The sequence below is a fragment of the Callithrix jacchus genome, chromosome X (genome assembly GCF_049354715.1).
Source record: "Callithrix jacchus isolate 240 chromosome X, calJac240_pri, whole genome shotgun sequence".
Lineage (NCBI taxonomy): Eukaryota > Metazoa > Chordata > Mammalia > Primates > Cebidae > Callithrix > Callithrix jacchus.
In genome coordinates, this window is record NC_133524.1 from 105,095,410 (window position 1) to 105,117,138 (window position 21,729).

Below are 21,729 nucleotides of genomic sequence, written 5' to 3' on the forward strand. Positions count from 1 at the left end.
CATTCCTTGAAGCCTGATTCTGTTATTGGGATGTGCTCGTTCTCCATCAAGCCTTGTTCCATTGTTGATGTGGAACTGTGATCATCTTTAGAGGGCTCAACATTATTAATTAGGGCAATGCAAGTGAAAACCACAATAAGTTACCACCATAAACCTATTAGAATATTGAATAAAAACTTTTAGACATAGCATGTATAGATGAGAATGTGGAAGCAACTGGAACAATTATAGATTATTGGTGTTAGTGCAAAATGATCTAAACAGTTTGGAAATTTCATAAAATGTTAAATGCCTATTATATAACCCTGTTGATTCCTAGGCATTTACCCATGAAACATTAAAGCATATACCTATATAAAACTTGTACATAAATATTCATAGTAGCTTTATTTGTAATAGCCAGAAAGTGGAAGCAACTCAACTTCCCATCAACAGGTAAACAAATCAACACTCTGCAGTATATCTCTACAATGAAATACTACTGAAAAAATAAAAAGTAATGAAATATTGATATTCACCACAAGTTTGAATCTCCAAGTAATTATGTTGAGTGAAAAGTTAGACAAAAAGAGTAAATTCTCTATAATTCCATTTATATAAAATTCTAGAAAATGCAAATTAATGTACAGTGACAGAAAGCAGATCTCTCATTGCCTGTGGTGGGTAGGAGTAGGGAGAAGGGTATGGACACAAGGAAGATATGGGCACAAAGAAACTTTTGTAATGGATTGGCTATGCCCATTATTTTGATTATGGTAATGGTTTCTGTATTAGTCCATTTTTGCACTGCTGTAGAGAAATACTCAAGACTGGGTAATTTATAAACAAAGGAGGTTTAATTGACTCACAGTTCTGCATGGCTGTGGAGACCTCAGGAAACTAACAGTCATGGTGGAAGGCAAAGGGGAAGCAGCGACCTTCTTCACAAGGCAGCAGGAGAGAGGAGTGAGAAGCAAAGGGAAAAGAGCCCCTTATAAAACCATCAGATCTTGTGAGAACCCACTCACTGTCAAGAGAAGAGTGTGGAGAAAACTGATGCCATGATCCAGTCACCTCCCACCAGGATCCGTCAACACTTGGGGATTATGTGGATTACAACTCAAGATGAGATTTGGGTGCGGACCCAGAGCCAAATTAGATCAGTTTTACTGGTATATATATGTGTCAAAACTTTTGGCCATGCATGGTAGCTCACACCTGTAATCCCAGCACTTTGGGAGGCTGAGGCAGCTGGATCAGTTGAGCCCAGGAGTTTGATGCCAACCTGGGCAACATAGTGAAACCCTATCTCTACAAAAAAATATAAAAATTGGCTGGGCTTGGTGGCACACACCTGTAGTCTCAGCCGCTCAGGGAGGCTGAGGTGGGAGGATCACCTGGGCCTAGAAGCTGTGTTTGTGCCACAGTACTCCAACCTGTGCAACAAAGTGAGATCCTCTCTCAAATAACCCCCCCAAAAAAACCCAAACTTTTAAAATAGTATACTCTACATATGTATGATTTATTGTATATTAATTTTACTTCAGTAAAACTGAAGTAAACTTATTTTAAAAATATGTTTAACATAGAAATAAAACATCTAGACTTCCCTAAAAGGACTGTGTCCAAGTACACATTGTTAACAAAGAAAACTTGCTAGATCCCTGGTGAGAACAAGTTAATCAGTTGACAATGTAAAATCTGTGTCACAGTCAAACCGTCTTAAACAAAGTGTGCCTCTGTCAGTGGTATCAGCATATACTGGGAGCTGGTTAGAAATGCAAAATTTCAAGCTCTGTAGGTGACCTACTCAATCTAACTCTGGTGCCAGGGCCAGGTAATGTATGTTTTAATAAGGTCTCCCAGTGGTTCTAATGCAAGCTAAAGTTTTATATCTGACTTAGAGTATCTCCATTTTGACAGTTACCAAAGGTCTATTTTGTTGTTCTAGCAATTGTAATACATCAAATATTTCCTTGTGCTACATTAATTACAAAAACAAAAGACATTATGCAAAAAAGAGGACAAAATTGCCTACAATTGTATTACCTATAAAATTATCATTTTCATTTGTTCATTAAGGGTCTTGCTTTGCCCACATGTTCATATAAATATCTCCATACAATTTCTACATTTTTACAATATTATAATCTGAAATAATTTTAATCTCAATTATTATAATAGTAGTTTGTCCTATTTTATATTTTTCCTATCCTCAGAATTCTAATATTTTCCTGTTTAATTTTTTCTTCCTTGAGAACCTATTCTTAAAATACTTTTTTATTTTAAAGTTGCATGATTACGCAACTTTCTTATCGTGATTATAAAGTGCGCTTTCTGAAAATGGTAACACTTTAATGGATGCCTTTAACTCACAAACTAGTCTACTTCTCAGTATGTCAGATTTTTATCATTCTTAATACTAGCTTATGATATGTAAAACAGCTGTATCATTAAAAGTTATCCTTTGTATAATTTACCGTAGCCCTAACTCTTGTATGTTTTTACCTTTTGACAAAAGCATATGCCATACATTTTATTTAATCCATTAAGGAAGTTCATTCATTGAATCAGTATTTACTGAGTATTTGTTTTGTTGGGCCCTAAGAATACAAAGCTGAAGAAGGCCTAATTAATTAGATAATGTAGTAATGGGAGGTGAGTCAAGGTTATTACAAATTTCTGGCTGAGGTAGTTGGGTTGTGCTATTTCCTGGAATAGAGAAGATGGTAGAAAATGAATTCAATGTTGTTTATATAAAGTTTGTTCTTAGGAAAATTACAATATTTTTCATTGTCCTGATTCTTCATATATAAAATGGAAATAATAGTGTTTACCTCATATTATCATTGAGAGTATTAAATAAGATAAAATATGGAAGGAGTTTAGTGTAATTCTTTGGTGTATAGAAAATACTAAATACATGTTAGTTATTATTATTGTCATTTAGTTTTAGGTGCCTGTATGTATTCAGGTGGAGATGTTCGAGACAGTTGTCTATGAAAACCTAGATTGTAGGAAAAGTAGTTGATATTTTAGATTCCCAGGTAAAGATAGAGAAGGTTAAATAAGTGTAGTACCAGTATTTAAAGGATAGGCAGAGGGAGAGAAATATTATTCCACAAAGGGAAATACAAATGATATTTTTATGCAAATGTGGACAGGAAGCATAAACCAGTTTTTTTAAAGTTTGACCTTTAGAGATAGCCATTTTCTGTTTGTGAGTGTTAGCAAATTACAGCAAAATCTACGGTAGTTGTAAGGATTAAATGAGTGCCTAACAACAGGTAGCAAAAAATAGGCAACAACAAATGTCAGCCTTCCCTACCATATGTATTAGGAATTAGGTGGAGGATCCCACCCCCACCACATCCTCTCTCAAGGCATCTATAGTTTCTACTTAGTAACCTTTCAAAGGCTCTGGTATTGATCTTTGAATTCCTTTGCTATTGTCCAGTAGTTGCCCTTCTCTCTTCCTTACTGTAATATTGTTCATTCTGCTAGGCAGGACCATGACATTATTTGACTGTAGTGCAAGGAGATTTCAGGATATATCATTTATATGTATATGATTTTATTAATATCAACAAAATTAAGCTTTTTACCATCTCCGCTTTGAATTTTTGGCTTATTCCTCTCTTACCTGTAGGCCAGATAGCAGTTTTGCTTCTGAGAAAATATGGCTTTCTTCAAGTATTATCATCCAGGTTTGGCAGAGATGTGTTCTAAATGCCAGCTGAGATCCCAAAATGTACCTGTTTTCCTCTTAGGAAATCTACTCTAACTAGATTTTTTTCCTTGTGCTTTCTTTCACTGAAACTTGTGATCAGATTTCTACTACTAGCTCTGTCAGTAATGATTTGAGGGAATCTAGCTCTAAAAATTTTAAAACTTTAATTTCTTCCTCTTGCTTTATTTCCTCAAAAACAATTGTGTTGAGGTTGATGAATACTAAATTATCATAGTTTAATGACTAGTTAAAACAAAATGATATATTTCTAGAAAATAAGAAATGTAGTAATATATCAATAATAATTATTGTCAAACTATAGGAATGTTTTTGTCTATCATTAATTGCCTAACATTTGCTTCATTAACTTTGAATGAAAAGTAGAAACTGACCAGAAGTGGTCTTTTCAAAGTACTTATATTTGTTATGGGATGATTATTGAATTATTCAATACAAAATCATCTAAGCATTTTAGACTAAACTCAGTACCACACACACACACACACACACTCACACTCTTTCAGAGTAGAAATAAAAGTCTTCTGTACTTTAACCTCTAGAGGTATGTGTCTTCAGTGGCCCATTAGTCAGTCACGTAGTAGACATGGATTCTTTCTCTTTCTCAGGTGCTATCCAGTGTGTCACTATGAGTAGAATGTGCTAAAAGGGTTCCCAGATCAAGGTCTGACCAGAGACAGCTTTCAAGCCTTAGGAAAGCAGAGGAACTGCTTGTTGTGCTGTAGTTTGGAGCATGTGCCAGGAAGCTGTGAGCCTTTGAGGTTCCTAAACTTCATAGTGATGATTTCTCTGTGATTGGATTCCCTAGTACTGGAGTTTACACCCTTAGAAGGATTGGCTGTATGCAGATTAACTAACTCTAATATGTTATGTAAATACCATTAGTACACATGCTGGCTCTGCTACCCCATCTTTTTGGCTGTACAGATATTCACATCAGGCAATCCTACTGAACAGGTGCTGATAAGATATGGTGGGGCCTCACTGGTAGATAGGCAGTCCTCATGTCCTGGTGATGATAAAGGTTGCCGTTAGAACTGAGACGTGAGTCACAATTCAAGTAATTATTCTGAGTAGAGGAATAAATGGTGTTGTATTCTTTATATTTTTGTTTTCTACAGTGAATCTGTGTTCCTTTTTAGTATTAATTTTACAATTAGAAAACGTTATGAAAGTTTGATGTTCTGAAGGTTTCTTCTGGTTAATTTCAAGCCTGGGAGCTTCTCTGATGGTTTCCTTTTACTTCCCTGCTCCATACTTATTTATTGTAACCCTTACAGATCTGGTTTCCTGGATTTATTGCTATCTTCCCTTTCAATCTCTTGATGTCAGTATGTTTAAATATCATTTCATCTCTGATATCCTTTTTACTTTTACAAGAAAGAAAGAGATTACTGTATAATATCCAGATGGTTTGTGTTTCCTCCCCTCACATCTTAACAGGTTTCCCCATGTTAGTAAATACTGTGAATTTAGATAATTAAATTAAGTTAGTTTTGTCTAGATAGTCATGTAATCTTTTTGAATCGCAACCGTGCCTGTGCTTGAAATTTCACAAATGACCTTACCTTTTATTCTCATTTAATTGCAGGGAGAGAGAGGGTTTCCAGGTTTGGAAGGACACCCAGGATTGCCTGGATTTCCTGGTCCAGAAGGGCCTCCAGGACCTCGGGGACAAAAGGTATATATCAAGTTGCCAACCAGTAATGCCAGATGAATTGAGTCATCTTAAATGTCGGCATAGTTGTCACATCAACTAAAAAGTTACTGAATTATAGCTAGAAACTAATATGTAAATGTAACAATGGAAATGATGGGGAGTCTGTATTTTATGATATTTTGTTAAAAAACTGAACATTACTGCCATATTCAGATGCTTTCGGAAGATACTGTTGATTGTATGTAGTTATTGGCTGCCTTCACAAAATTAAGTTCTGTCAAGAGCTTAGCTGAGCTGGAGAGAGCTGAACTGCCAGTTGTTAGAGTAGCTGATTAAGACAAGAAGCCAAAATGAAATTAACAGTCAAGCCTTTACTTACTGCAATATTATAAGCAAAAAGTTAAACTGGAGAAAGTACTTACTCCCCCACTGTTCTATTTGTCCACATGATGCAGCGCCAGCAAAGATCAGGTGGATCAGCCCAGATGTTGGAAATCATTTGACTGCTGAGGGCGCTCAGAACAAAAAGCTCCTGCAGTTGTATGGACCCAGGGGCAGGGTGGGAGAAGGAGAAGAGCTAGGAGTGGAAAAGTACTGAGTCAGAGTGCAGGAAAAGTATTTTTAAGGTTTCTTTCTCCTCCCATAAAAAGATCTCCACCCAAGGCTGGGAGTAGTGGCTCATACCTGTAATCCCAGCACTTTGGGAGGTTAAGGCGGCAGATCACAAGGTCAGGAGTTCGAGACCAACCAGACCAACGTTGTGAAACCCCATCTCTACTAAAAGTACAAAAATTAGTCAGGCATGGTGGTGTGTGCCTGTAATCCCAGCTACTCAGGAGGCTGAGACAGAAGAATTGCTTGGACCCAGGAAGTGGAGGTTGCAGTCAGCCGAGATTGTGCCATTGCATTCCAGCCTTGGTGACAGAGTGAGACTCCATCTCAAAAAAAAAAAAAAAAAAAATCTCCTGGGTGACAGAGTGAGACTCCATCTCAAAAAAAAGAAAAAAAAGATTTCCACCAAAAGAGGCCTTTAAGTACAGAAATGCAGTTGAGCACAGCCAGCCATGGGGAGCCTTAATCTTTGACTGCAACTCACTTAAGAGACTGCAGTGCATTAGCTGTGCACCAAGTCTGCTGTATGGAGGGTAGCAAGAGGCCTTTGGTAGGGCCCTAGCAGTCATAGTGTTTAGATAAGAGCCATATTCCCAATTCCATACCTTGATTTTTCAATACCTGAGTGAGAAAAATAAGCTGCCCCATCATGGACCTGAATGGGTTGGACTTTAAGTATTCTGTCAAAAACAGGATAATGTCTGAGGCCACAGTACATTATGGTCATGATCAATCATATTCTAAGCAGGATGATCTGGCCTGCTTGGAGACTGAATGTAACCATGAGCCCTAGCTATTGCCAAGCCAGTAATAGATGTCTCATAGCCCTCTTGATCTACATTAGAGAGCCAGGAGGCTTTTTTCTTAAGTCTTATAATGGGCTGTTCTACTTTGCCAGTTTTCACTGATCTAGGTGCAATATGAGGGGGCTGGCAATCACAGAGACCTCTTCATAGTTGGCCAGCAGCTATATGGTTAGCTAACACTACGTGGCCAAGGAGTTGAGGCTAGTCTGTTTTGTTTCCAAAGCTGAAGTAGTGTCATTAATGACCTCATCAAGGGTCAAAGACGGGTTGCAGACCTTTTCTATTTGAGTGATGTTGACAGTGAGAAAAGTGGTCTGGAGTATTCCCATGAGTAGACAGTAAGTAATACCAGCTGGCAATTCTCCTGAATAACTGGAGTCTATCTAGTTTTGGAGTTCTCATTTTGTTTTATATAATAGTATATGCTTAATGTGAGGGACTGTTTTGAATATTTGGATATGTCTTGTCAATGTCCTATATATGTATGTTACATTGGTAGGAATGTTGAAAGCCTGATTTTAACAAGAGAAATAATATCCCAAGAAGAGTGCACACAGTTCTGGGAACGTAAGAGTCATTGGTTACCATGGGGATCAACCAGCCAGAAGTCCCTCCTGGTGGGCAAAGTACTTGAGCAGAATTGAAAAATTTGTGTAAGGTGGAAGCAGGAATAGAGAAAGAAATGGCCACCACCATCGAGGCCAAAATGGCTCCAATGGCAGATCATATGTCGCTTTTCCCAGATGATTCAATTGCTTCCATATGGGACAGGAGTGAGTTGACATCTGAGGAAGTATTTTGTTCCTGTGGTATCAGAGTCAATTGTGGCAATGTGTCAGGTCCAGTGTAATAAGGTTAGGGTACCTGAGATAGAAACTAAAATGGTCCATGTTTAGAGAAACGTCCATTTGCAATATTCAGCAGCACAGCAATCAGATGTTTATCTTCAGAGTTCAGTTATAGGTGACATATTCAGTAGTTTGTCAAAATCAGAATTGTGTCAACTACCTGGAACAGTCATATCAATGGATTTAGTAAGGTGGAGGTCACAAGGGTAGTCTGTGGAAGAAAGGGAAGTCAGGTTAGATCCCTACCCTCAAGCCCCATGGATCAGCTCATGGACCTGGAGGTAGTCTCATTCTATCAGTTGTGGCAACTCTGTCCATTGACTGCAATGAGGGCAGTCTGTCCTATACCATGAGAAAGAATAGCATCTTAATGTGCATATTAAGATAGGGAATTGGAAAAGAATTTCGAGACTTGGAGAAGTTTCTGTTTTTTTTTTTTTGTTTTTTTTTTTGATGACTCTTTTGGCCAAGTGCCCTTTTCCATCTGTATTCAGTAGTCTGGTGAATTGCTATATGAAAGGGCTACTTTTGATCATTTACCTGGAAAGGAAAAGTGGCTTAAAACCCTTTTTCTTAGTTTTATTATTTTATATAATGGTGGTACATCATGTTGTTAGAGTATTAAGGAAATCAAATGGATATTCAGCAGGTAGTCTTTCCAATAAAGGGAGGAAATTAATTTAAATGCATGAATATTTTTTAGCACTTAACTATAATCAGCGCTGAGATTTTGGGAGAATGTTGGCCATAATATCTGGGGAAGATAGCAGTACATCAGGTAGTTTTATTAGATTCAAGAGCAGAAGGGACCTGTGCTAAATTTCCCAAGTAGAACTTTAGTACTTAGAAAACAGCAGGACCCTAAATGTCTGCATACAATTTTGGTAGATGGACTATTCAACTGAATTTCCTGTGTCTAATGACACATCAAGAGCAAGAGCAACAGAATGATTCTTGTGCAACCAGGAGTAGCACAGAAGTATCAGAGATATCTGAGATAGTCAAGTGGATGGAATTGAGCACCAACCGCAGCAGCAATCCATGCAGACTATTGGCATGGAACAACTCAATGAATGCCAGCTTGGACTAGACTGTCATACTCCTCAACATATTGGAACTAGTTAAGTTCTCCAAAACTTAGACACAATCTTGTGAAAATGAGGTAGACTGAGATTAAACGTCAGCCATGTTATAGAAATAGGTGTTTTGGAAGAGAAATTAAGCTGCAGAAAAAGTTACATTTCTTGTATCTGGGCTTACTTAGGATTAGGGACTAAGTTTCTTGCACTTCATGCTTGCTGAGGTGACAGTTTTAATAAAGATTTTTGTTAAATTAAAAGAAATTACCTACATTAGAATTCCATTGAAATAATTTAGTGTTAACTAGGACTATTCTACAATAACATAACAGTTTATAAAGGTGTGCTTGTATGCAGGTTAAGTTTAGAAAGCAGTCCAACCTTTTTTTGTGATTTCATTTAAATTATCTAAAAAGTGAGAAGGTAAACTGCTTTCTAAACTTTCAGGATTCTGAATTTGAAGCACTGTGTCCTTCTGTTTCCAGTATGATTTTATGTTTCCCCAAATAGGTGAATTTATACTTCTAATGTGATTGGATATTCTGGTACATGTATATGCTAACATATATACTAAATCAAAAATCTTGTGAGATTATTCTTTAATCTGTACACTTATATATGAAAGGAAAGATATAGAAAACAACTATATGTATATACTTAAACATATAATTTTCCAAAGGTTTTTCATATTCTAAAATATAAAATTTATTTATTTTTTGATAGTATGTTCAGGTTATTCAAAATAACTTAAGAAGGTATACAATGAAAAATATCCTTATCACCTATGTCCATTAGTTCCTGAGTTATACACACACACTTTAACCTCCTTTGTTTGTAAAATAGTGGCACATTAAACACACTGTTTGATCTTTGTCTTTCATTTAATATACATTGTAGATATCCTATTATCAATATATATAGAATCTCCTTATTTTATATAAGTGCATTGTATTTCATTGTATATATAAACCATAACTTGTTAAGCCAGTCCTCTATTGATGATCATTTAGGTAGGTTTCAGTTTTTTTGCTATTAAAAGTTCCTTTTCCTTGGAGCAGAATTAGGTTTTTTAATTCTATGTTTTTAAAGAAAATAGTTAAGGAAAACTCGGTGAGGTAAGACTAAATTCTCAGCAATGAAGTTGTGACTAGAAATGGGTACATATATTCACATACACACATGGGCAGCTTCTTTCTGCATGTAATTGACAGCAGAAGCTAGAAAAGAAAGTTTATGTTTTTTTTAAAATTCTTCTTAAGCTCTGCCAATAGAAAGTGCATTATAAAACAAAGCAGAGGTTTAAAACCATCAAGTTCAAGAATAGCGCATATTTGAGCTCAGAGATGATGCTCATTATACCACCATGGCAAGCAGATTGCCATAATATGGGAACTTCCAAGATTTTCAGCTCCTATTTTCTTTACAAACAAATGATTTGGGGAATGACTATATCAATATTTCACTTTTGTTTATTTGTGTGATTCATAATTAACTTTACAGGTGTAAAGTTTCATTCATATATCAGCAATTTCCTTCTGAGTAAATAAAGGCCTTTCTTATTTTTGGTCATGCAGTTTACCTCAGTGCTTTCAGTCTCAATAATAAATGATTCTTCCTTGGGTGTATAAGTTTTTCACTAACTTTCACAGATGTTTATAATAGTTTAAATTTCCTATCTTATAATTGAAAATTAGTTATTTGAGGACTTTTTTGAAGGAAAAAAACTAAAAATATTGTATTTTTCAGGGTGATGATGGAATTCCAGGGCCACCAGGACCAAAAGGAATCAGAGTAAGTAGTATTTGCTCTGTATTAAATACTTTATTGGTGGAAACAGATAAAGACCAAATCAAGTATTATGAGACAATTGGGAAAGACCCATATTAAAAGGCAGGAAGAAAAATACAGTCTTCAAAACGTTAAATTTAAGAGTTGGTACATGTCTATAACTAGCCTTTCTTTAGCATTTTGATAGCTATTATATATATATACATACATATATATTTAATATAAGAGGATTTTAAAGGAGCTTATGGCTGAGAATTATGAAAGTCCTAAATTCTAAAGTTTGTCATTTAATTAAAAATCTATATCACTGGGCGCGGTGGCTCAAGCCTGTAATCCCAGCACTTTGGGAGGCCGAGGTGGGTGGATCACGAGGTCAAGAGATCAAGACCATCCTGGTCAACATGGTGAAACCCCGTCTCTACTAAAAATACAAAAATTAGCTGGGCATAGTGGTGTGTGCCTATAATCCCAGCTACTCAGGAGGCTGAGGCAGGAGAATTGCCTGAACCAAGGCGGAGGTTGCGGTGAGCTGAGATCGCGCCATTGCACTCCAGCCTGGGTAACAAGAGCGAGAAACTCTGTCTCAAAAAAAAAAACAACTCTATATCATATAGTTGGTTTAAACCAGAACTTCCTAACCAGTATGATCATCTCAGCCTAGTCCAGAGGGCTGGTTACTTCAGGCTGTATACCCTCCTAGTGTACCATTTATAAACATTATAATTCTTTGTGTATCTTGAAGAGATTAAGTTTAAGCGACCGTATTAAAAAATAACTATTTTGGTACACTACATTTCTTCAGTTCTAGCATGTGTGCATGAATTTCCAAGTCTTAAGGCTCTGAAAAGTAAGGATGCATCTCAAAATTGAAATGTACATTTAGTATAATTTTTCTCAAAAGGTTGTAAGTTGACATACATCTTACAGTGTATTTTACAACTGAGAGGAAACTATGGTTTAAAAATAGTACTGGCTTTAAAGAAATCATATTTAGCTTTCTGACCCTCAGTTTCTTCATTTAAGTTAGAGAGTTAAACAAAACAATTTCCAAGGTCCCTTTTAGCTCTGAGATTATGTTTTCATAGATTGATGAAGAAAATCACACTGCCATGTGTGTACCTATGCAACAATCTTGCATGTTCTTCACATGTACCCCAAAACCTAAAATGCAATTAAAAAAAAAGAAACTCCCTAATTTGAATATAAAATATATAGTTGGTGACATAGCGTGTTTATGTGTGTAACAAAGACAACCAGACATTTTCATCATTTGATCTTCAGAAATTTAGTAGATGTATAAATTTTACAAACATTAAAAACATTCTGTTTGCTATATACTTCTTAACAGCATGTAGCTTGCCTTATGTGCATCTTATGACTGATAGGGACAGGGTACTGGAAAAGCAGAGAAAAAACTAAAAATCCTTGGTTTATTTCAGCGGACATAATTCTTTATTTTTCTGTAAGAAATGGATATCAATATACTAGTAAAGCTCTTTATAATAATAAAAAATAATTTTTAAAATCCCTATAGTTAACATTAACTATATTCTATATTCTAAGCACTATTGAGACTAAAAAGAATGGGCTGTTTTATCAATTCCCATTGCAGGTGCTTGGGATTGCTTAAATACTCCATGTCCCTCAATTAGAACTACTAAAGTGCTTGGGAATAGGTGGCCTGATAGTTTCTGCATCCTCAGGTGTCAACTCACAGGCAATTCTTTACATGTGGAATTTTAAAGGCATTGCTGTGGAAACTGATCAATGTATACAAATGTACAGAGCATATAGTATAATGAACCCCCATGTACCCATCACCCAGCTTTGAAATTAACATTTTGGTAATTTTGATTAACATATACCCTACCACTTTATATTTTGAAATATTTTAAAGTAAATCCCTCACATTGTTCATTCTACCAATGAATACTTCAGCATGCCCCTCTAACTAACAACCACATAACTAAACCATCATCATACCTTTAAATATTAAGAATAATTTTTCAATATACTCTGACATTCCAGTCCACATTTAGTTTTCCTCAGTTGTCTTTTACAATGGTTTATTCAAATTACAACCCAAGCAATTTCCATGTATTGCTTTTGGTAGCTGTTTATTAAGCTTGTTTTATTATTCCATTGGAAAAACTGGGTCATTATACTGCATTCTACATTCTGTATTTGGCTGATTTGTTTCCTCCTGACGTCTTTTAGATTGTTCCTCTGTCCCCCTATTTCTTGCAAATTGCAGGTTGCCTTGGAAAAGGCACTAAAAAACTTTCTGTGGGTACAGAACTGTACACTTAAGTTTAGTGTATTTTACTGTATGTAAATCATACTGCAGTAATATTAAAGAAAATAGGTAGAAGTATACTTTGTAAGTAGTGTTGTGACCTTACTGTTGAATAAATATGCAGCATGAATATCAGGGTATTCTCCTTTTTTGACGTTAGGTTTGATTAGTAGTCTCAGATAATGTTAGCCTGATTCTGCCATCAAAAATTTCTCTGTCAACTTTCACCTAATGGTTTGAAACCCACTGATGGTCATTATTTTGTTCAGACTTGAAAGATGTTGATTTAAAAAATTCTATTAATCATTCATTTATTAGCTGGAATTCTAATTTATTAGCTGGAATTCTAATAGGGCAATGAGTTGCTACACCAGAAACTTCAAGGGGTCATCAAGGAAGATTCTTTGACGTCTTTTTTTTCCATTATAAGCACATGGAATTTGTGTGTTTCAAGTTTTAAAGACCAGTTTGTCCCATCTTTTGGTTGTGAGAGCCTTTCAAAGTTGACTCCTGTCTGTGTTTTTCTCACAAAATTCCATTGATCTCTGATAACCTCTTGCTTTCTGGCGTAACAAGCCCTTTCAGGCTCATCCTTGGCATTTCCCCTTTAGATCTGAAATGGGCCATGTCTCTGATTCCAGGTTCTTTTTAGTGAAAAAAGTGACTTAGATGCCACAGTCTGAATGTTAGGAGTTTTTATTGCTACTGGAATTGTCACCATTTCAATGTCTTCTCAGTGGAAATATGCATTTTTTAAGATAAAAATTAACATGAATTCATACTATTACTTCCAATTGCAATTTAACTTTAAGGAAGGTTTTGTACACTTATTATCTCTCCCCCATCTCTCTCTCTCTATTGAGGTGAAAATCTTTATTCGTAATAACATAATGTAATTTCTTATTTGCTTTTTCCTACAATATGCCTATTTCCTACAATATGCTTCAAATAACAATTTACAACTTAGCAAAATAACAATTTAAATTTTACAAGTGATAATGGGATTACTGAAAGCCATTAATTATATCTTTGCTGCATTTTCCCCCTTTGAATTGACCAATTTTGCTGAAGAACTAGTCAAGGTACCATGTTTGATGAAAGGCACTTGAATTAATTATTTTCTCTGGATGGTTATGTCAACAACTTGAAACATACACTGGATCCAATTTATTTTTCATTTTTAATGATTTCCTTTCTTTTTAAAAATTTTAAATTATTTAAAATATTTCCATGGTGTAGTCAGAGATGCTTCTCTTTCATTCTTGCCATTTCCCTACTTTTTTATTCTTCCCCTGAGAGATAATCATTAGTTTTTGCATAGTAATCATAGTTTTACATTTTGTGGATGTGCCATAATTTATTTAGTACATGTTCCTATTGGTGGACAGTTGAGTTGTGTGTTAGTCTGTTATCACACTGCTAATAAAGATGTACCCAAGACAGCACAATTTATAAAGGAAAGAGGTTTAATGGACTATCAATTCCATATGGCTGGGGAGGCCTCACAATCATGATGGAAGATGAAGGAAGAGCAAAGGGCCATCATACATGACAGCAGTCGAGAGAAAATGAGAGCCAATTTATAAGGAGAAATACCTTATAAAACCATCAGATCTCATGAGACTTACTACCACCAGAACAGTATGGGGGAAACTGCCCCCATGATTCAATTATCTCCCATCAGGTCCCTATCACAATACATGTGAATTATGGGAGCTACAATTCAAGATGAAATTTGGGTGGGGACACAGCCAAACCATATCAAGTTGTTTCTAATTTTAACTATAACTGGTTATATGGTTGTTTCTAAACTTTAAATTAATTACTTTCAGCTTTAACTTTGTTTTTGTTTCATAATTTGTAGGGTATCTTCAGAATAGATTCTTAGACATAAAATGTTAGGTCAAAAGGCAGTGCATGGATAATTTTGCTAGATATATCCAAATTTCCCTCCACAGTGTTTGAATCTTCATTAGCAGTATATGAGAATACTTTTTCACAATAGGCTCACCTACAGAGAATATTGTCAAACTTGTATTTTTGCCAATCATGATAGACAGATTTAAGAATTTTGGGGGTTGTTCACTGTTAATGTCTTCAGAGGCAATATATTTGCCACTTCCGCATCCCCTGCTGAATTAATTTTTCATTACGAACATGGAAGATCTTTATCCATTAGAAGAGCACTTCATCCACAAATTTGCCTGCTCTGAATATGTGCAGTGAAGACAATGCTCCCTCGAATTGAAGTTTCTTTTATAGTTTTCAATAAAACAGACTTTTAAACACACATAAGAGATCTTTCACTAATGTTTCAAAGAACAATGAGTGGTAATAAACAGTGAGACACAATTTTTCCAAATCTAAAATAATTTTCATAATATCCTTAGGTAGGGTATTATTTTATTGTTATTGGTTGTCATTAATTTAAGGATTTTGTTTCTTCTTCTAGGGTCCTCCTGGACTTCCTGGATTTCCAGGGACACCAGGTCTTCCTGTAAGTAGCATTTCACGTTTTATTTTGAAACCTCTTTAAAAATAGCCGAAGACATATTATGCATTTGTTATGTCGCTTTCAAAGGGAATGCCAGGCCATGACGGGGCCCCAGGACCTCAAGGTGTTCCTGGATGCAATGGAACAAAGGTGAGATTCATCTACTTAATTTTAGATAGTATACTGGTCAATAATGACTTAAAAACCTAAAGAAATCAATATGAAGAATGTAGAAGAAGGGATATAGTGGCTTCATGTTTAGAACACCACGTAAAGTATGTTCTGACTACAATTTTCTATGTATTGAAGTATTAGTAATTTCAAAGCATGTATAATTAGCTGGGATATTGCACTGGGTTGAAGATTACTTACAAAATTATTTTTTGGCTTTCGCATGAAGTAGGATGAGAATTAAAATGGAATTAGGATATATATGTTTCAAATATTATATCAGTTGTTAAAAGTAATACTTCTGAATGTCATTCATTTGCTTTGCCTTTATTAAAAAACTAGGTACAATTTAAATATTCAAGTATTCCATGTTTTTAAGATTTTTTAATACACCTAATAACTTCCTTAAGAAAAATCTTAAAAAAACTATATGTAATACAACACATCAATTTTTACTATAAAACATGAGTATGAAACCTGAAACTTCTTCATCAGCAAAGACAATTAATTTATTAATACGTTTAGATAATGCCATGTTTAAAGTTAGGGCTCTTTTTTTAATTGTACTTTAGGTTCTGGGTTACATGTGCAGAAAATGCAGGATTGTTGCATAGGTACATAAATGCCAATGTGGTTTTCTGCCTCCATCCCCCCATCACCCATACTATAGCTGGCATTTCTCCCCATGTTATTCCTCCTGAATCTTCCCACCCACCCTGCTGTCCCTCCTTTAGCCCCCCACAACAGACCCCAGTGTGTGATGTTCCCTTCCCTGTGTCCATGTGTTCTCATTGTTCAACACCTGCCTATGAGTGAGAACATGCGGTGTTTGATTTTCTGTTCTTGTGTCAGTTTGCTGAGAATTATGGTTTCCAGATTTATCCATGTCCCTACAAAGGACACAAACGCATAATTTTTTATGGCTGCATAGTATTCCATGGTGTATATGTACCACATTTTGCTTGTCCAGTCTATCATCGGTGAGCATTTTGGTTGGTTCCAGGTCTTTGCTATTGTAAACAGTGCTGCTGTGAACATACATGTGCATGTGTCTTTATAATAGAATGATTTATAATCCTTTGGGTATATACCCAGTAAAGGGATTGCTGGGTCAAATGGAATTTGTATTTCTAGGTCCTTGAGGAAGTGCCTAGTAGGAAGTAATTCAACAATGGTTGAACTATTTTACACTCCCACCAACAGTGTAAAAATTAGGGTTCTTTATCCTAACTTTAGATATGGCATTATTTTTTTTGATCCAACGTTTCTTGTCTTTAGTCAACTGCTGGATTTAATATAAAGTAATAAATGGCAAGAAAAAAATGAGGACAATTTGCTCTTTTTGTAAGCTTATCTATTATAGCCACTTCTTATTCTCTTGCCTTTTTCCTTTGCCTTTAGGTTAATGCAGTATATTATTCTCTGTATTTCCTTTTGGTGTTTTCTGTTTTACATATAATATTCTGTAAAACTTTTCATAAAATACTTCAGATATTTCTAACTAATGGCATATGTCAGATTTTATTTCGGCATATATTTAAAATAACTTGAACAAACTATTTTGCATTACAATGGCCATATTTTGTGATAATTACTGTGCTATATACTTGAAGGCAGTACAGTTATTTTCAACTCCAATATTTCTTCAATTCAATGTAACCCTGTCAATGATAATAATTTTTAAAAATTTTGGATTTGTGAGGATTAATTGTGTTCTTCGTTTTAGCTGGAACAACCTTAAAGTGATAGAACCAATGTGGGGTTAGCTTGCATGATACATTTAATGTTAAATTGGACTACATTTTTGTGTCTCTTCTGGTTATTTGTTTATTTTTATTTATTTATTTTTTCCAGTGTACTTTAAGCAACAAACAGACCCACTAGCCAAAGTTTCAAATTTGAAGGCAAAATGTGTCTATAATGAGTATAGTGTGCTATATGATTAAAGGGAGCATTGATTAACTTGTGTTTCAGTCTTCTAATTATGTGAGTAACAAATTTTAAACAAATTAAAATGATTTACTCTGCATAAAGTCTGAATGCTTTTGTTATATTTCTTACTATGTAAGTAAAACAATGAACCTTGAAGTCGGAGCCACAATGTATAGGTGCTTTTTTTTTTCTATCTTCTAAACCTGATGTCTAGGCCACTTCCTTTCCCTCTGGGCCTACTTTTTCCATGTGTAATAAGGTGAAGAGAAGGGTATTGAACTCTCAATGACACACAACAGTAGTAATTTTATTCTTTCAAACCTTCTGATGAACTTGTTTTTAGGATTACCTGGCATGTAGGTATTTAGAGGAGGTTGTTTGAGGGTTCTTCTATAGCAATTTTAGCTTTTGTTTTCTAAACCAAGTCTCCATATTAGTTCTTTACAATAGTGAGTGAGAAAAAATGGGTACCTAGAAAACATAATGACCTGCAATTGCTAGAATTATTGCTATTATTGTCCTCTTGGTGATATTAATGGCCTTCTTTCTTACCATCTTTTCCTCTTTACAAAAATAATTTGAAGTAGTTTACAATAAAAGAAAAATGCAATAGAGCAGTTAAAATAAGAATCTATACAACACATGGGCAGGAAATTGGGGCAGATCATTAACTATTAAATGTGATGATGGTCAGGAATTTGTGGCGTGATTGTCTCAAAATGGCTTTGTTGGAAGAAAAGAAGTGAGATAGATGAATTTTTTCTTTATTTCTGATTGGGATGGATGAATTAGGATAAAAGTTGAATTGATACGGATAGTTGATATTGAAGTAATTGGAAAGTGAAGGCTAATGAATTTTTAGCAATCTAGCATGTTTCAAAATGGCTTTTACAGAAATCTTTTCATGAAGTCATTATCTTGATGGTATAGTTATTCTGTATTTCTTGTTCCTCCATGCTCTTTATTTTTAACTCCTTCTAGGGAGAACGTGGATTTCCAGGCAGTCCCGGTTTTCCTGGTTTACAGGGTCCTCCAGTAAGTTATAAAATTTGGGATTATGATGAACATAGGAATTAACCAAAGAAGTGGAAATGTAGCGAAAGAGCCCAATGGATTCATGTGGAATAAAGCAATACATTTTAAAGTAATAAACTAGAGGAAAACGTTTCAAAAAGAAGTTGATAATATAGCTTTCTGCTGGGCAAAAGCAAGGATTTCATATTTACATAAATGTCACCTCTAAGTACTAAGATATGTCATATTCAGAAATGACCCTAATCAGTTTATACTCTATTTAAAAGCATTTTATAGTTTGCTTGTTTCTCTCTCATACATTGAAAATTTCTTTTCTTTTTAATAATAGGGACCCCCTGGGATCCCAGGTATGAAGGTAAGCATCTCATCCTGGGAAGCGAATGTTTTGAATAAAATATTAGGAAAGCCCGGAACTTCAATAGGATAATGACTCAAACTTCTGTCTTAAAATTGATGTTTCTAGAAGTTGTGCAGGTGTAAACTTACAAGCTCTCCTTAAGTAGTCTCTTTTGTTCCCATGGCTTTAAGTACCTTCTTTGTGCCGATACACTTGAAAATGTGCATATGAGACTTGAGTTTCTTTTCTGACTCTTTAAGTCTTCATCTTCTTACACTTTGATACAGTTGACCACCTATTCTCTCTAGAATTACTTTTTTCCCTGGCTTCTGTGACACTATCCTTTCCTGATTTTTCTTCTGCACCTCTGGTTATTCTGCAGTCTTCTGTGTAAGCTCATTCTTTATGTCTATCAAGCATCACATCACAGTCTGTACTCTTTCTTCTCTGCTATACCCAGCAATATTGTTAATGCTCATATTATTGATTACTGTCTAGCTCATGAGTATCAAATCAGACTTTTCTTCTGAGTTAGCTATGTGTATTCATCAGCCTCTCTGACATCTCCACTCAGATATCTCCAGACATTCAAATTAATATGTTCCAAGTTAATCTACCCACAAAATAAATCCTTTCCTCCCTCTGACTCTTCATATCTCAAATTTGCATCTCTTTATGTTATGTATACTTTTACATGATCTCAAACCTTGGAGTTAATATTTATGTCTTCCATTCCTTCACACACCTCCCCATTCAATTCCATCACTAAATACTAAGTATGCCTGGAAAATGCATCTTAAGTTCAACCACTTTTCTCCATTTCCACTGTTACCATGCTAATCATAATGTCTCACCTGGATTACTGCAATAATTTCTTACCTAGTTTCTTTTTCTCACTACTATTCCACCCTTACCTCCCCACTTGTTTTATTCATTACAAAGCAACCAATAATGATTTTTTAAAAGTGTTAATTAATCATGTAATCCCTCTACTTAGAAATCTTCAAGGGCTTTCTACTGTGTATCTAAGGTAAAGTCCATAGTTTTAAGAACTGCATACTGTGGTTCTTGCCTACATTTACAGTCTTATCTTAAAACACTTATCCCTTGGCTCGTTGACCACATCAGTCTGCATTTAATTATTGGGATGTGCCAAATATTTTGCTTTTGGGGTATTTTGTATATATGATTTACACTGCCTAACATTCTTTCTCCTATCTTTACCTGGATGACTGCTTATTATTCTTCAGGTCTGAACTTGAATGTTACCTTCACAGATTGCCCTTCTTTGACTATCCAAACTAATTTTCTCCACTAGTTTTTTTCAATTATTGTACCATGTTATTTTTCTTCATAGCCCTTGATATTCACAGCTCTTGATGTTTTCATCTTATATTTTTAATATTAGGGTCTGTATTTTTCCCATTATGTTGTTAGCTTTATTGGAAGAGAGGCTTTGTTTATCTTCTCCATTACTGATTATCCAGGACCTACCATAATTGTTGGCAAATACTTAATATTTACTACAAAATTTTTAATGAATACCTGAAGGTACTATATCTTAATAAATCTACTGTTCTTCAGTGTACTCTGGCCACTTCCTCATTTTCCTTTAAAAGGTAAACTTATTCATTTTTGTTGCTGAGATGGCCTAATCTTTTAGTATATCTATGTTACAAATTTAATCTTCAGATCATTTTTTTGTGGTTTTGCTGGTTTTCATGTGTAATAACTGTGTCTTAGAACTTCTATTGATGGCTTCTTTTAGGGTGAACCAGGTAGTATAATTATGTCCTCACTGCCAGGACCAAAGGGTAATCCGGGATATCCAGGTCCTCCTGGAATACAAGTAAGTATCCATTGACTTTCTTTTTTGCTATATTGATAAATCCCTCAACCTTTAGTACTCTCTGTTTTTGTCATAGAAATTATCATCAGATGTTTCCTAGACATTATATGTACTTTTTACTTGAAAATAAAAGCAATCTGGACCGGGGGAATTTTAACATCTGCTTCGTTCTTTTGCCTTTCTATCCAGTTGTTTGGGGACTGGCAGCAGAAAATAGGGTTCTATATTCTTATTCTTGTACGGTGGAGAGCACAGGGTCTTTTGTAAATGGTATAATTAAAAATAAAAATTAAGAGGCCAGGCATGGTGGCTCATGCCTGTGCTTCCAGCACTTTGGGAGGCCAAAGCAAGTGGATCATGAGGTCAGGAGATCAAGACCATCCTGACTTACATGGTGCAATTCCGTCTCTACTAAAAATACAAAACAATAGCTGGGTGTGGTGGCGTGCACCTGTAGTCCCAGCTACTCAGAAACTTGAGGTAGGGGAAACGCTTCAACCCAGGAGGCGGAGGTTGCAGTGAGCCAAAGTCCGCCGCTGTGCTCCAGACTGGGCAACAGAGAGATACTCTGTCTCAAAATAAATAAATAAATAACAGAGGAAGACTCCATCTCTAAATAAATAAATAAAGTAAAAAATAAATAACAAATTATGGGTGTCCCATTTAATATGTTAAAATATGTCATTTGTAACGCTATCAGTTATATATAACATATGAACACATTTTGAAGGCTGAACAAATACAGTTTATGCATGGTGAATATCAAATGTAATCTTAAGAAAAAATTGTTAGCCTACAGATAACATGCATAGAGACAGCAGTAAGTTTTGAGTATTTATAGATTAGGAGATCAATTTCTTAGGTTTTATATTTCATGATAATTGATTCCTTTGCCCAAAATTTAAAAATCAAAACTTTCTGGTACTTTATCACTAATATACAAGGTTCAGAAATTTTTCATTAGCTACCTTCTCATTTCTTACTTGGTATTACCCATCCATAGTTCTTAAAATTCACTCAATCTTACCCTTTATATTTTCTAATTTGTTATGAAGTAATATTTGAAAATACAATAAAATACATGCAAAATATATG

At 35.1% G+C, this 21,729-nt stretch overlaps 1 protein-coding gene across 3 annotated transcripts in view; it reads left to right on the top strand.

Annotated features, from left to right (window-relative positions):
• COL4A5 (collagen type IV alpha 5 chain) overlaps positions 1-21,729 on the top strand; it is a 250,831-nt gene that overhangs the window by 109,535 nt on the left and 119,567 nt on the right. For all 3 annotated transcript variants that reach the window (XM_078363412.1, XM_035287997.3, XM_054251548.2), the window contains 7 exons: positions 5,319-5,408; positions 10,479-10,523; positions 15,269-15,313; positions 15,398-15,460; positions 18,395-18,448; positions 18,777-18,803; positions 20,554-20,634. In XM_078363412.1, the coding sequence (XP_078219538.1) occupies positions 15,401-15,460; positions 18,395-18,448; positions 18,777-18,803; positions 20,554-20,634 (222 nt within the window). In that variant the 5' untranslated portion in view covers positions 5,319-5,408; positions 10,479-10,523; positions 15,269-15,313; positions 15,398-15,400. The remainder of the gene's footprint in view (positions 1-5,318; positions 5,409-10,478; positions 10,524-15,268; positions 15,314-15,397; positions 15,461-18,394; positions 18,449-18,776; positions 18,804-20,553; positions 20,635-21,729) is intronic.